Below are 17,558 nucleotides of genomic sequence, written 5' to 3' on the forward strand. Positions count from 1 at the left end.
TGTAAGGGCTATTTGACCAAGAAGGAGAGTGATGGAGTGCTGCATCAGATGTCCTGGCCTCCACAATCCCCCGACCTCAACCCAATTGAGATGGTAGGGGATGAGTTGGACCGCAGAGTGGAGAAAAAACAGCCAACAAGTGCTCAGCAGTGCTCAGGGTTAGAGCATTGGGCCAGTAACCGAAAGTCTGCCAGATCGAATCCTTTGCTGACAAGGTAAAAATCTGTCGTTCTGCCCGTGAACAAGGCAGTTGTCCCACTGTTCGTAGGCCTTCATTGTAAATTAGAATTTGTTCTTAACTGACTTGCCTAGTTAAATAAAATAAAAAGCATATGTGGGAGCTCCTTCAAGACTGTTGGAAAAGCATTCCAGGTGAAGCTGGTTGAGAAAATGCCAAGAGTGTTGTAAATGTTTTGCAGGTACTATTTAATGAAGCTGCCAGTTGAGGACTTGTGAGGCGTCTGTTTCTCAAACTAGACACTCTAATGTGCTTGTCCTCTTGCTCAGTTGTGCACCAGGGCCTCCCACTCCTCTTTCTATTCTGGTTAGAGCCAGTTTGCGCGGTTCTGTGAAGGAAGTAGTACACAGCGTACTGACAAATTTCAGAAGAAAGTTCTTTGTTTCTGGCCATTTTGAGCCTGTAATCGAACCCACAAATGCTGATGCTCCAGATACTCAACTAGTCTAAAGAAGGCCCGTTTTATTGATTCTTTAATCAGGACAACAGTTTTCAGCTGTGCTAACATAATTGCAAAAGGGTTTTCTAATGATCAATTAGCCTTTTAAAATGATAAACTCTGATTAGCTAACACAACGTGCCATTGGAACACAGGAGTGACGGTTGCTGATAATGCGCCTCTGTACGCCTATGTAGATATTCCTTAAATATCAGCCGTTTCCAGCTACAATAGTCATTTACAACATTAACAATGTTAACAACAATTCTGATCGATTTGATGTTATTTTAATGGACAATAAATTTGCTTTTCTTTCAAAAACAAGGACATTTCTAAGTGACCCCAAACTTTTGAACGGTATTGTATTTTGAATTGTTTAACACTTTTTTGGTTACTACATGATTCCATATGTGTTATTTCATAGTTTTGACGTCTTCACTATTATTCTACAATGTAGAAAATAGTCAAAATAAAGAAAAACCCTTGAATGAGTAGTTGTGTCCAAACTTTTGACTGATACTGTATATTTTGTTAAACGATGATTTGTTACCTCCAAACATTGATGATTTTTTGGTCTAATAAATTCACATGAGAAAATGAGCAGAAATAATAGAGAGTAATCTACACAGGATTGTTTCCATTTTTATTTGTAAATGCATCTTGGGTAGAACAAAGAAAAAATATATAATATATTCATATGTACTGAAACATTCTGTTATGTACACATTTAGGGGTTCCACTAGAAATCTTCACAACCACAGACTTAAGATATGTTATTATAGTCTTCTGTGTCTTTCGCATGGATGCAGCTATGTACACTCCTGCGTATTAACATACATTCATAGGATGCGATAAAACACTTGTGTTTAAACAAGCATTAAAAATTCAAAAATTGAATGAAAGGAATGATGTACAATATAGTGTACCCCTGCTTTTTAATCTGCGAACAGTACATGAACTCTGCATGGATGGTATCTCTCACACCGTACATATTCACAACAGGGCATGGCATACATAACAAACAAGTTTCAAGAGAAAACAGGACATCAAAAGTAATGACTGTGTCATGGCCTAAATAAGTGTTGTGACTACAGTTCCCAGAAAGCAGTTCTTCCCGGGTGTTCAGCACCGTGGTGTAGTAGTATCCACATACATGATGACCTCACGCCAACATAGGCTTGTGGGTATTCCAGTAACAGATCAGGTTGGATAGTTGAGTTGAGGCAGATTTTGTGTCAATAGTAAAACGGAGAGCAAAATGGACGTATATACTGAGCGAGTAAAGGGTGATACATTTCCAATTCCCTTTCTTCATTGTCTCAAACCATATCACCATTTCTCCATAAAACTGTGATGAATAACTTGTTATATTACTATTTTCTCCTCTGGTAAGGATGCTGTGGTGGATTAAGGCCACACGAGTGTCTAACAAATGGCTTGAGCCACTTACACGAAAAATACCAAAAAATACACAACACTGACTGGAAGGCCTGTTTAGACGTAAAACAATCGACAATCATTACCGTGCACAATTCTTTCTTTTTTGCTTTTCGTTTTGCATTTTCTCTGCCATTCTTTTACTTTCAACCACCTTGTATCAGAATTTGAGCCGGTGAAGTTTTTCTGAAACTTGAGAGAGTCCCAGTAGCTTATAGTGACGTGTTCTTATTTGTTATCAGTAGTTCATGTACAGAATTGACAATAGGCTCGGCTCCTCCCTTTGCATAAACAGTGCGCTGAATGAGTAAACTATTCTCTACCCTCTCTGTCAATGAGTTGTGAGTGACAATGAAAAAAACAAGGACACCGTTTCTGGGGAAACTTCAACCTGACTTGGAGAAAGTTCCAGGAAAACTTTAACCTGACAGATGAGGAATGTCAAAGACATTGACTCTTAAAATGATAAAAGGCAGTCATATCCAGGTAAAATAGAAGGCTGTTACTGAAGCAATTATACATTTCACCTCAAATGAAAAAAGCTTATCTTATCTCTTATTGAAATAGAAGATAAAGACAGAACAGAAAAACAAATAAAAAGAGTACAACATGCAACAGCACCAACAGCAACAAGAATCTCAAGAAATGTTGATTAATGAGAAGATGGTAAGTGTCATTTGTTGGTTTCACATGGTTGTTCAATGTTTTTTCTTTCTACAATAAATTATAGCACAATATTTCTCTAAAAGGCAAGGCACACACACATAAACCTTCTGTTTCCATCTCTCTCTCTCTCTCTCTCTCTCTCTCTCTCTCTCTCTCTCTCTCTCTCTCTCTCTCTCTCTCTCTCTCTCTCTCTCTCTCTGTCTCTCTCTCACACCCTCCATAACTCATACCACACCACACCTCACACACACACACACACACACACACACACACACACACACACACACACACACACACACACACACACACACACACACACACACACACACACACACACACACACACACACACACACACACACACATTCCGTGCTCCCTTGGTCTATGTCCATTGAAGAGTGATCCGGATGGGGTCAGTTTGCTGTGCGCAGCGTCCGGTTTCGCGGAAAGCGATGGACTTTGATGTGTTTTGATAGATGGTCACTGCGGGCAAATTTCTTCTCACACACAGGACACTGGTAGGGTTTGACCCCTGAGTGGGACCGCCGGTGCCGCGACAGCTCATCCGACCGTGAGAATCTGGGAGAGACACACACAGATAGGAGAGAGATGTCAATCATTTTAGAAAAGAACAAAACATTATTGTTTACATAACATGATAAGAAAAAAACATTTATAATATTTCTTGACATAGTACAGACAAGAGAATTTGGTTTTAGTTTCATTCCATATTATTGTCAAATGTTTGCGACAGTGATTCCGAAATGGTAGGATATACAGATGTGTGTACAGTCATGATGGTAAAAGTAATTTTACAGCAAGTAGCTCGACATGTTTTGACTTTGGCAGTCTTGGGGCAGTGTATACCATAATAAGTGATTGGCTACACCACGTCTGCTTGAACCAATGTGTTATTTTGCAGTAAATCTGGGCATCTCCCTTTTCTTGCAAGACCTACTGCATCTCACCAAGCCTCGCTAGTTATGTAACATCCCTGACAAAGGCCACCAGACTATATGTCATTGCTGAATAGTTACAGTATAGCTAGCTTAAAGCACATGGATGAACCCTAAAGTAATGCTAGCAATGCTAAATAATTAGCTTAAAACACATGGCTAGGCTAAGCTAAGGGACAGATCGAAATTTACTAGGGGGGAGGGGTGGTCCAAAATAGGGGAGGGATGTCCAACTTATTTTTTTGCTTTAGGGAGGTTTTTTATTTTATTTTATTGTGCAGAGGGGAGGGAGGTGCGTTTTTTTCCCCTGGTTTTCAATCACTCTTCTGCTTGTATTTTCCCTATAAACAATGGCTTGACTTACTTTTGATATTACCCTAATAAAACATCTGTGAAGATTTGGTATGGTGTGGCTATTACTAAGCTTTAACTACTGCAGGCCTATGACATGAAGGCAACTGACTCCGACAGCTGAACTTGAAATGAGGAAGAGGCCTACAAGAGTAACTCCTATAATCTGACAATATAATGCTTGTCTTTATACAAAATATTTGGATCAGAAATGTACGAATTACCCTCCTTCTGTACGTCTATATCAGACGCAGTAGCCATCTGACATAAATAAATATATGTCACTGTCGTAGCATGCCACCGGCATATCTCTATCTCTCTGGGGTTAGGCCTAAGCTTCTCTTCTTTTATATAGGCTACATATATAAAATTATTAAAATATGAATATCATACAGTGAACACCTAAGCCTAAAGGTCTACGCATGCAATAACCTGATACATTTAGTGCTCAAATCTCTGATAGCTGAACCGTGAGGGGGACAATTATTGCTTTAGGAAAGGAGCACCCCCCCCCAAAAAAAAATATATAGGCTATAAAGTTTTGCGTATGCTACACATTGAAACACAAAGAATAGTGTTTTTGTAATTTGTTATAGGCTGTTTTTAAATGTGGCTCATTTGGCCAAAATCCCTCATTTATTGATGGCGCTGGCTGCGCTAGGTTGGATCTGAAAGCATATGGGTGTCCATTACTTTTCTCAAAAGTCTGGTAGATTCAAATCATCTTTGTCATGTTGTCTGACGCCAAATTTTCCAAAAGGAAACTGAAATAGCATATTGTTTTTCATGAAGATTTCCGAATATTCATATGAAAATCTGTCGCCAATTGGATGGAAACCTAGCTATAGACATCCTAGAGACTCTGGCAAGTGCGCCAGTCAAGTATCACTTTGATTATGCCTGCACATCATAGTTCACCAGCAGCCCCAAACATTAAAAAAAATAAGCTACCAGCCAAACAAGCTTGTAAGAATTGTATTTATACTCCCCCCTCATATTCATATGGAGGTTGAACATTTTTTCCGTCTCTATCTCTGTAATATGTCTGTATCTATGTAATTGTGTATGTATTCATGTAAAAAAATAGGGACCACAATGAAAATAAGTCCCAGACTTTATTGTGCAATCCCGGTCACCTTAAAACATATTTTGGTATATACTGTTTGGGCACATCTACTGATTCAAGGGTTTTTGTTTATTTTACTATTTTCTACATTGTAGAATAATAGTGAAGACATCAAAACTATGAAATAACACATATGGAATCATGTAGTAACCAAAAAAAAAATCTAAATGGATTTTATATCTGAGATTCTTCAAAGTAGCCACCCTTTGCATTGATGACAGCTTTGCACACTCTTGGCATTCTCTCAACCATCTTCATGAGGTAGTCACCTGGAATGCATTGCAATTAACAGGTGTGCCTTGTTTAAAGTTAATTTGTGGATTTTTTTTCCTTCTTAATGTGTTTGAGCCAACCAGTTCTGTTGTGACAAGGTAGGGGTGGTTTACAGAAGATAGCCCTATTTGGTAAAAGACCAAGTATATATTATAGCAAGAACAGCTCAAATAAGCAATGAGAAAAAACAGTCCATCATTACTTTAAGACATGAAAGTCAGTCAATCCTGAAAATGTCAAGAACTTTATGAAGCGCTATGATAAAACTGGCTCTCATGAGGACCACCACAGGAAAGGAAGACCCAGAGTTACCTCTTCTGCAGAGGATAAGTTCATTAGAGTTACCAGCCTCAGAAATTGCTCAAGTTCAAGAAACAGACACATCTCAACATCAACTGTTCAGAGGAGACTGCATGAATCAGGCCTTCATGGTCCAATTGTTGCAAATAAACCACTACTAAAGGACACCAATAAGAAGAAGAGACTTGCTTGGGCCAAGAAACACAAGCAATGGACATTAGACCAGTGGAAATCTGTCCTTTGGTCTGATGAGTCAAAATGTGAGATTTTTGGTTCCAACCGCCGTGTCTTTGTGAGACGCGGTGTGGGTGAACAGATGATCTCCACATGTGTGGTTCCCACCGTGAAGCATTGAGGAGGAGGTGTGATGGTGTGGGAGTGCTTTGCTGGTGACACTGTCTGTGATTTATTTAGAATTCAAGGCACACTTAACCAGCATGGCTACCACAGCATTCTGCAGCAATACACCATCCCATCTGGTTTGCGCTTAGTGGGACTATCACTTGTTTTTCAACAGGACAATGAACCAACACACCTACAGGCTGGATAAGGCCAAGAAGGAGTGATGGAGTGCTGACCTGGCCTCGACAATCATCTGACCTCAACCCAATTGAGATGGTTTGGTATGAGTTCGACCGCAGAGTGAAGGAAAAGCAGCCAACAAGCGCTCAGCATATGTGGGAACTCCTTCAAGACTGTTGGAAAAGCATTTCAGGTGAAGCTGGTTGAGAGAACGCCAAGAGTGTGCAAAGCTGTCATTTTTTACATTTAATTTAATTTAACCTTTATTTAACTAGGTCAGGGCAAAGGGTGGCTACTTTGAAGAATCTGAAATCAATGTTGTTTAACACTTTTTTGGTTATTACATGATTCCATATGTGTTATTTCATAGTTTTGATGTCTTCACTATTACTGTACAATGTAGAAAACAATCCAAATAAAGAAAAACCCTTGAATGAGTAGGTGTGTCCAAACCTTTGATTGGTCCTGTATGTATTTTTTTATCTGACAAATAAAATCAATCAATCCAAACTGTGCAGTCGCCAATTGATGACTAGAAACATACATCTGTTACAAAACACCAAAAAGTTTAATGACAAGCCCTCAATACTGGGTAAGGGAGGGATGTATTTTCTGTTTGCCGAGATTGACATAGTCTATTTATTGTGGTGTTAAAAAAAGCAAACCATGATATTGAAGTGCCCGAAGTCGGTATGTTTTGTTTATTGGTTGTGTGGTGCATTGGCACAGAAACCTTTTGGTGGAAAATCTGTTGCATATATTGTATATAATTATAAATATAGACTCAAAATGTTGAAAATCTGATTCCCCACTAGCTGATCATTGTTTGCAGCCAGCTCTGATTGCATTGTAATGAAACAGGCAGGGAGAGCGAGCTCGCCTGTGGTGGTCGGTGAACCCTCAACCTTCTGGCCCGTAGCACCTGCATGGCATTGACTGTTCCACAAAAGCATGCTGAAGTGGCAATGTTGATACCCACGTTTATATATACAGGGTTGCTTGTTATTTGTGGTCGCAAACATTATTTTGAGTTAACTTTATGAGGGGGGAGGGTGCTATTTTACAGTAGAAGGGGAGGGTCAGATGAAAACATTTTTGGGGAGGGGGGTGCAAAGGCAATGCAAAAAGGTTCATGCTATCTTCATTTAAACACATGACCTTACCAGTGCTATGAAGATCATCGCTAGCTAGTTAGCGCTAGCTTAAAACCCAAGGATAAACCCTGGAGAAATCCTATTAGGAAATGCTAAATAGTTAGAGCTTTCGTACAATAGTACATGGCTATATGCTTAAAGCAATGCTATGTGGCAGTGTTAACTAGTTAGCGCCAGTTTGAAACACATGATCAAGGTTAAGGCATGACAACTATTGGCCTCGCAGCAATCTCTCCCAAGCCTAGCTCTGTCAGTCTCACAGATGTTACAGCCAGAGCTGACATGATGATGAATTGATACAATCTCGAGCCTGTAATTAAGCAGCAATGCTCAAAGAGTCGAATAAAACCCACTTTACTATCTGTCACACAAACACATAAAACATGAGTCCCCACACCATGAGGAGAAAAGAGGTTTGGGCTCAGATAGCTAGCTTAGTAGGACACTAAATAGGCCACTACAGAAGGCCTATTGTCGTGACTCTCAAATAAGGGCTCAGTCTGATAATAAAATAATATTATTTGTTTTTAAAAACAGGGTAATAATACAAGAGTATGAATCTAGAGCATACATTTAGAACACAAAATTTCACAAGCTCTACTACAGTAGTACTGCCAATGGTCGTGGCTAGAGAATAGTTGTGTGTACAGTAAGGTCGTAAATCATTCTGGCCCCTTCCTGCACAACCGGCCCCTCGTGCCTCGTGTGTGGGCACACTACTCTGAGAAAAACCCACCCCCTACCTACCCAGGGAGTCCCCCTGCTTCGTTCCTCTGACTGACTTGACTGACTGACTGAAAGCAGTGGAATAACAGAGTGTGGAGTGTGTGTGCCCCTGGCCTTGTGATGCTATGATATCAATGTCAGCTCCAGAGAAAATATGGGGAGGTTTATTTCGATTTTTCTGTGCGCGTGTGTACACATATAAGACATATAAGACAAAGAGAGGGAGAAAGAGAGAAACACTGCGAGACTATGTGTACGTAAGGGTGTATTCTGTCGGTGTGCATGCATGGGTGTGTGTATGTGTTTGTGTGTGCTCACAACGTTCCCTTACCTGTTTGCACGTGTGTCTGTACACTCTTAGAAAAGAAATGTGCTACCTAAAACCTAAAAGGGTTCTTCGGCTGTCCCCATAGGATAACCTTTTGAAGAACCCCTTTTGGTTCCAGGTAGAACCCTTTCGGGTTTAATGTAAAACCCTTTCACACAGATGGTTCTACATGGAACCCAAAAGGTTCTCCTATGCGGACAGCCAAAGAACCCGTTTGGAACTCTTTTTTTCTAAGAGTGTATGCATGCATGTCCCCCTGTCCAACTGTAAAAGTCTCAGCCTTAGCACAGAAACCTCACCCCGATCCTTCTCCCTTTTCAAGCAGACTGCCAGCCTAGACGTTCCTATCACACAGTCATGGTAACTATTCAGTGCTTAGCCTTTGTTCGTCTCACTTCCACACCAGTTTCCCTCAGCCCGATTGTGTGCAAAACAGGCCCCTCACACAAAACAGGCCCCTCACTCATACACACTCTCTCTCTTTCTTGCTCTTCCTTCTTTCTCCCTCTCACTCTCTTTATCCTTTCTCACTCGCCCACTCTCTCTCTATATATCTCCCTCTCTCTCTCTCTATACCCCCCCCCTCATCCAACCCACCGTCTTGCCTCCACTCTAACTAAATCCTGTCTCTTGTATCCAGACAAGACCTCTTTTGTTGGGCCGAGATGCATCGCCTGGATAACTACTAGAGAGATTTCTGCTGCAGCCGAGCTCATCTACTGGAACAGACTTGCAGCATTACAAATACACGGCCACTGGCAGGTTGCCAAGTTGGTGCCAAAGTCAACATAAATAAATTGACTGATGCAGTACCCTTTTCAGGAATATAGATTGCTCAGTGTGTGCTAGAGGAGAAGAAGTGGACTGCAGTCCATGAACGATTGAGCATATAAGGGAGGGAATGAGGCAGGTAGCCTAGTGGTTAAGCAAATTGGGCCAGTAAGCGAAAGGTTGCTGGTTCAAATCCCAAGCTGACTAGTTGAAAAATCTGTTGATATCCACTTGAGCAAGGTATTTTACCCTAGTTGCTCTGGATAAGAGCGTCTGCTAAATAACTAAAATGTAAAAAATAAAAATAAAAAAAATACAATACAAACTAATAGTGCTGAGCGATTAACCAAAATGATTGTTATTTTTCATTTTTTTAACAACTAATTGACCGGCATCGGTTAAATTATTTGAATTCCATTTAATTCGTTTTTTTCTGCGAGCCCAATGCGCAGTTTCTCTAGAGAGAAATCAGATCAAGCCTGAACTGTGCGATGTAGTAGGGAGTTGTAGTTTCCAACAGGCCAATATTCTACAAAGTTTAACGCAGAAAACTTGGTAATTAACTACAATGACAACCTATTGTGCGCGCCTACTTTTCCGGTCTGTGTGGGCCGGTCATGGAGAGGGGGAGGCAGGGAAGAGACAGAAGAACGTGCGATTGAGAGGGATAGAGAGCAGTTGCTTCGCGAGGTATCTCTACCTGAAGAAAAATGATGATCTAAGTGATTGATAGTTGGTATTCAGCAGTCATTAATGTATGCCTTATTAACCTTGAAGAACTACTAAAATAGTGATTTTGTCAGAGAGCACAGGCAGCAGCTTTATAGAGATGAGATGATGATTTGGAATTAAATAAAGTCATCAAATAAAACAAATGTAATTTACACAACAGCTAAAATATTTTATAAAAATAATATGAATAAATTATGGTTAATAAGTGAGCAGTATAATATGCAGTCACTACCATCATGGGACTTATGATATATTAATTGTTTTATTCTGTGTTGTTACAGCATTCAACCTACATAAAGAAATGATTGAAACCCGAAATAGAAAACCGTGATTATTTTTTTACAATCTAACCGTAACCACACCAACCTCAAAAAGCACTACCAGCACTACAAACCTATATGCTGTATGGAGCGTGTTGACATACATGTATAAACACATACACACGTACTGTACGTGTAGTGGATGTCAAAGTCATCTGTAGGATGTTGACTGGAATACATTGGTGACATCACACCTTCCATGAGATCTAAAGGCAACTGTCGCTCACACAGTGACAAACTAGTATTTTGCTCTAATGGCTAAAATGGTTGAATTGCGTGTGATGTTGTATAGAAGGTTGCTAGTTCGATCCCTGGTCAGGGCATACCAGAATGCACTCTGTTACACACACATACACTCACTCACTCACACACACACCACTAACAGATCTCTACTTTGCCCATGTGTTGGCTTGTCCCTGCTCTTCTAGCCACCTGTACTTAGTGAGGTCTGTGTAGGGCATATGGATAACATTTCCCCTGGCTTAGAAAGCCAATTTCACCCGATACTGTCACTCTCTCCACCTGACCCTGTGTCCTCAGGAAATCAGCCAGTTGTACTGAGGGACAAGAGTCACACAGTCAATCACACACGTTCGCGCACACGCATACACTTATTCTCACACACACACACACACACACACACACACACACACACACACACACACACACACACACACACACACACACACACACACACACACACACACACACACACACACACACACACACACACACACACACTCATGCACAATCCTGCACAGCTGTCGAGTCAGAACAGGAGGCGCCCGAGTTGCGCCCATGTGACCTCGACCCACATGCTTCGGCTCAGTTTTAATTTACACCAGCAGAAATATGACACCCCCGCCATTCTCACATATCCCAGATATCTCTCTGCCTGAAAAAAAGTGTGAATCTGAGGGAACATGTTAATATCGCTTGACAACCCTCCAATTAACACTTTGAACACAGCCTGACAGCCATTAAGACTGCAAGAGCTCTGGAAAAGCAGATGAGGAGAAGAGAAAGAAGGCAAACAATGATTTGATATGCATTTCTTCCTTGCTTTCTATTTTCTGACTATACTGTAGATGACCATGGTTGGCTGTACTGCAGGTCAAATGCGTTCCTTTATTGAAGACTTTTTCTTCCTTTTAAGTGGTATCCAACTATTCCACAAGGGGAAGTATCACTTAGTGCTAGACATATATAATGATTCACAGCACTGCTACTGTGGTGAATGAATTGTGGTACTGCAATAAAGGAATAGCATGTTGAGTGACAGCCAAATAGCCATAAGGAAACAAGCAACTCAATTCCATGTTTAGCGCCATGAACACTGAGCCTCAACAGATAGCTTGGTGCTGCGAGAGAATGAGCCTCTACTAATAAGTAATGGAGCCTGTGGATCCTGTAAAGTCTCACGTTAAGCCCCTCGCTGGGGCTAATTGATGACCTCATCAGACAGGTCAATTCGGGTGCCAGTCACGGTCTGTGGTGCAAAGGCTTCCTTCCATTGAGGAACATGACACCCAGCGTGTACTGTATAGTGGACAGACATATAATTACCTCACTGCGTCCAGAAAGGCCTTACGGTAACAATAGGGTATAATCCATATCTCAAACATGATTGTGATAGCATGTGTTCACTGACTGGTCTCTCACTCAAAACCCCCTAAGCATTCTTTAAACAACCTGCCATAACCATAAAGCAACGTTGATCAAATCTCTCGAGATAAAGACGTCTTAAATTCTTGAGCTTCAAAACCTTGACACCTGCTGAATACAATTATGATAGTGAGTGTGTTGAGATGATCTATTTCGATATATTGGGAAGAATGATCACGTTATGTGGTCAACAGTGGAAGCTTGCTAGAGGTATGCCTACTACGTTGAATGTCCGGAAGCTTTTTGACATAGAAAATCCATAAAGTAATAAATCATGATCATCATCATCATCATCATAATCATAAAGTAATACATCATCATCATTGTCAGTGAGCACCCACTCACCTCCATCCACAGCCCGGCCAGGTGCAGGCAAAGGGCTTCTCCCCCGTGTGTCTCCTCAGGTGGGCCTTCAGGTGGCTGCTCTTGGTGTACATCTTGGTGCAGCCGGGAAAAGTGCATTTATGCATTTTGATAAGGTCCGCCACCGGGTTCTTCTGAAACTTCTGACCCCCCACCAGCAGCCCATGGCCCTGGCCCCCGACCGCCACCTCACCGAGGCCCAGGGGCTTGGCAGCGATGGGCACCGGTGCGATGCGCACAAACTTAGAGGAGATGTTGAGGCTGGTGGAGGGAAGCAGCTGGGGCACCAGGGCGAAGGTATGCCCCTGGATGTTGACCAGCAGCTGGGCAATTTTTATGTCTGATGCCGACTGAGGAGGAGGCTGGACAATTGTGGGAGGAGGAGGAGGAACCGTGGCACCAGGTTCCTGTTTGATCTGAATGGGCTGGATCTGCAGGATGACCGGCATTCCAGCGCTGCCACCATTTGCACAGCTCTGTGTTGATCCTGGCCTGCTGGATAATGAACCACTCTTGAACACGTCATTGTGCGGGCCTTCGTTGTACTCCTGTGACGATGTGGCTGGTGTGCTTTTGGTCTCGGTGACGGTGGTAGCATTTGCGGTCGGCACAGTTTGGTCTGAATGCTTGGCCTCTGGCTCCAACCTTGGCCCCGGGGATGAGGACTCCCTGTACACCTCCAGTCCCACCCCCAGCCCTAAGATCTCCTCCAGGCCCAGCCCCAGCGCCCCCTCCTGGGCCTCCTGCTTCATGGACGACACCACCTCCATGTTCTCCTCCAGGAACTCCTCTATCTCCTCTAAGGTGGGCTGGAAGGACGGCTCCTCCATGTCCACTAAGGACCAGACCGGGAAGTCCACGCTCTCCTCCTTCAAGGCCTCTGGGTGGGGGTGGGATGGCGCGTCCCTCTGTGAGTCCCACAGAAAGGTGGGCAGTGACATGGGGATGGCCGCCCCGGTCCCTGCCCCGCCTAGGGAGGTCTGGGACAGCAGAAGGTCCAGGATGCTGTCTGAACTTTCGGCACTGGAGCTGCTGCCATAGCTGGAACTGAGCACTTGGGAGTCGGGGCTGGAGCAGGAGCGAGGGCTGGACGACTCGCTCAGGTCATCCTCGGAGAAGGGCGAAGGCATCACATGGTAGGTCCCCCCGTCCGTCACCATGTCCAACAGGCGGTATGCCGGTGGGGAGCCACCGTACGGTAAAAAAGTGTCCTCGCCGCTCACTAGGAAGTTATCCACCATTCCTGGCTAGGGGCCAAGAGAATGTCTCCCACTTTGTGTTGAAATTTGTCTTTCTGATACAGCAGTTTGTTAGGGTTATTCCTCTTGTTGCCGGGAGACTGGGACCAAATAAACCCACGAACGGGTTACCACAGCAAGGTCGTGCTTCGCAGAGAGATAGAGAACACCTGTTGTTCTCTCTCAAGATAAAAAAAGCTTGGGTAGAAAAAGTCTTAAATTCCAAGGTTTCCAGCCCAGATACTGTATATCTAGACAAACATAAATAAGCAGATAAGAAGAGAGAGAAGGTTACTAAACGGATTTTCACTGTAATAACAGACAAGAGCCTACAGGGAAAATAACAGATAGCCAAGACCTAATCACAAGTCATGAATCTCCAATGCACCATCTGTGAACCAAATTATCTTCAGCCACTCAGTTACTAGCCTGCACATGAAAAATATGGAATGCTGTGCATGTTTCCATTTCGAGTTCGATCGCGGTTGGCGTGAGATGAAGCGGTTGTCGTGAGAGATGAAGTGACTTCCAGAGAGCTATGCGGCTATTGGCTATCACCTTCCTTTACTTGTATTTCAGGAGTAAACATCATTTAAAATAACTTGATGACACCACGCAATGTAAATTATTCCTGACAAAGCACACTTTTATCTCACACATTTACATTTAAATAGGTTTTTAGTGCATTTTATTTATTGAATGAATTTATTGGATATTCTTTCATTTGAACAAATGTTTTACTATATTGAATTATTCTAATTGTTTAGTTCTAAACGTTGCAAGGATTTTCTTTATTTTAATTTGTAACTCATTTGTAACTTGCAACACTGTCAAGAAAAGGCAAAGCTGAGCATGGATGTTTCACCCTCGCCTTCTCTGGGCTCTTGGCTCAGTGACCGACAGTAACCCACCAATGGAACTGTCAAAGGATTAACATAAAGCACTGTGTGGGGCAGCCAAGAGCACTGAGCAATCCAAATAGTACACAAATCACCTGCAAGCTACTTACAGAACATGCAAAACGCAATAAATCAACTCCAATTACTGGAAATTCACTTGAATTGGGATGACACACAATTATTGCGACATATCCAGTGCATAATTGCTCCATTCATCTGTTCTGCTTGACCATGTAGATATTGTTCACCTAGATACATTAATGCTTTTATAATCTCTCAGGGGTGTCAAACTAATTTTGCCCCGGGGCCTCATTCAGTCTTTAATGAGGTCCAGGGGGGCAGCCTTGAAAATGTGTTATATTTCCTTGCAGTCAGAATTTGCCAAAAACGGTCTTTTATTCATCGTTTTTGGAATTGTTGATGCTCCCTGACTGTAGCTTTCATTTCAGTGATTATAAGCTAGACACAGTCAAGAAACTGTATGGATGTAAGTCCATTATCTTTTTTACACAGTTTCGATTTGGTTTTAGTCATTTTAAAATATATTGTGTTTGGACCCGGATTGAACCCACTTGCAGGCTGAATCCGGCCAGCAGGCCATATGTTTGACAGGACACCACTGGTATTGCCTAGTAAAGCCGCATGTGCAAATTATATTCATGCAATTACGTGCTATTTCAATAATAAACACTGTATAATTACAACATACTAATAAGAAACGTATAAAACAAGATTTAACAAAAATAAGCTTATAGGCCTACATTTCAATGAAATGTAAATCAATTGAAAATCAATTACCTCTCAAACTACTATTGACATAAAAAACACATTTTTAAACATTTGCTTGTCTCATATGATCATAACTCATAATCTACAGATTTATTATAGTTTTGAAGCAAACGAGCACATCTTTTGCCTATCCCAAAAGCTATAGAACGCGTAAGAAAGCGCAGCTCCTACGTTCCAACGTCAACATGTTTTTGTCCAGCAGTGTGCTGCGGCATATGGTGGTAGGCTGGAGTAGAAACGCACGCCCAATATCTCTTGCAGAACATATTCCCAAGGAAAAGATGAGGAAAAAAATAAATATCTGATCTTACCTTATTCATCAAGCATGTACAAATCCCTGTTTAATTCCAATGTATTTACTTTTCCTTTGCATTCGTTGGGGAATCTCTCTCTAATGCATGCCTTGCCCTTGAGACTTGCCATGCAGCACCGTTCAGACTGACGAGCGGCGAGGCAGAGTTGTACTATATTGCCGTCACATGACTGCTGGTGTGTGTGTTATATGAGTTAAAATAAGAGGTTGGATCTGAAGGCTCGACCCAGCTCTGCGCCGCTATTGGCCAACAGTACGTGGAGGCTGGTCTCTGAATATGTCAATCAGGATGTGAGCGCCTACATGTGGGATGTTTAGTAAAGGAAGACAGTAATTTCCTAGTTTTCCTCTCATGCTTATTACCCATCGCCTGAAGAGCAGATAACTGTTGCGGTAAAAGGAGACTGGGGATGTTGAACAATGTAGCCTATTTACCGGAGTCTCATATGACTCCCAATAGAAAGAAAAATAATAATTGATCATGGATGGATATTGGATATGGCTGTGAAAATAGTCAATTCTTGGGAGTTTATTTGAGTTCATTTGAACACATTTCAATGGAAGCATTTTGCTTTCCTCAAAAGAAGTTCACAACACAGTGTTCTCATTATGTAGGCTATGAAACTGTTGGAAAGACTGAATATTTTGTATAACGTTATTACAATATAGCCTACTGTTATTACAGTGTTACAATCATCCTCTCTGTCCATGCAATTTTGATGCAGCAAAACACTGAACACTACTACTGTGTAGTTCTTAGATAGTGAATGAACTTGACTAACATCATACACAGCAGTATGTCCTGTACTTCTAGACACCCATCCTTGAACAAACATGATTCAAGTTCAGTTACAAAGAGAGGAACCCACACTCAGGAAGAATGTAGGCTAACCAGTGCAGCCAGGCGTACTCAGACAGGAAGTGTTTAAAAACCATTAGAATGCTCTTGAACGTGCCTGTTTATTTTTTTCAGTCACTTCAGCATTCTGAGAGAAACACATGGCGGAAGCGAGTTATCCTGGGAAACTGGTGGCTGTATCCGCATGATTGGCAGAGGAGAGTGAAAATAGATAGAAATGTTATGCCTGTGCTTTTCTTATAACTAATTTCTGTGTTCTATTCATGTGCTGTTCTAATAACCAATTTCTGTGTTCATGCAAGGGACTGATTGAACAAATCCTCACTTATCAGTATCTGCAATTTGGCAGTACGCCCAGACCTTGTTTTGAGAACGAAAGATATCTCAGTTTCAAGGTCTCAGCTTAGAGAGAAAAAGCCTTGTGAGGTATTGGTCACATGTTATGAACCAGTATTGGTCGGTCACATGACTGAAACAAAACTGTAATGATGATATAATTTTGCTAAATCATGCAAATATAATTTGTCTGTGTATAGACGTATATAAGACAACTGCTGGGACGGCTGCAGCAGAGATTCTGACACACTATGGTGCATTAAGTTTGTTGGAACCTCTCCAGCGCTCTGACAATAAACAATGGTTCATATAAGATTGACTTTGAGTGTCCCTTTGTAAGAAATTCCCCAACAATATCGTTGTGATCCTGAAAATTACGCATTTGCTTTTTCTTGCCGTTGATATATTGCTGGTAGAGGATAGAATACAGTGCATCACACGTATTACCTGAAAGGTGGAATATATACTTCATTATCCCTTTTTTTGGGAGGAAATAACAACCAACATATATTTGAATAAGCAGTTAATAACCACAGTGTCTATTCTTCAACATGAAAATATTTCTACAGTATATATTTCTTCTACATTAATATATTTCTATACAGTATATCATTCTGTACTGTAGTCTATCGCCTGAGGCCAATTGACATCACTACCAGTACCACTCTCTCTCCCTCATCAGCTCAAGTGCACAGTATGGGACCTGACCACTGTCACAGTCTGTCAGCGGGGGTCTGGCTGGTAGGAATGTATTAGTG

At 41.7% G+C, this 17,558-nt stretch overlaps 1 protein-coding gene across 1 annotated transcript; it reads right to left on the reverse strand.

Moving 5' to 3' along the window:
* Positions 1-3,066: 3,066 nt before the first annotated feature.
* Positions 3,067-15,766, reverse strand: LOC120064286 (Krueppel-like factor 15). The gene is made up of 3 exons (XM_039014745.1): positions 15,604-15,766; positions 12,349-13,855; positions 3,067-3,358 (listed from the first exon to the last, which is right to left on the reverse strand). Exons 2-3 carry the CDS (start codon positions 13,605-13,607, stop codon positions 3,193-3,195), a joined length of 1,425 nt encoding a protein of 474 aa, XP_038870673.1. The 5' UTR covers positions 13,608-13,855; positions 15,604-15,766; the 3' UTR covers positions 3,067-3,192.
* Between the last annotated feature and the right edge of the window lie 1,792 nt (positions 15,767-17,558).

The sequence above is a fragment of the Salvelinus namaycush genome, chromosome 2 (assembly GCF_016432855.1).
Source record: "Salvelinus namaycush isolate Seneca chromosome 2, SaNama_1.0, whole genome shotgun sequence".
NCBI classification, from domain to species: domain Eukaryota; kingdom Metazoa; phylum Chordata; class Actinopteri; order Salmoniformes; family Salmonidae; genus Salvelinus; species Salvelinus namaycush.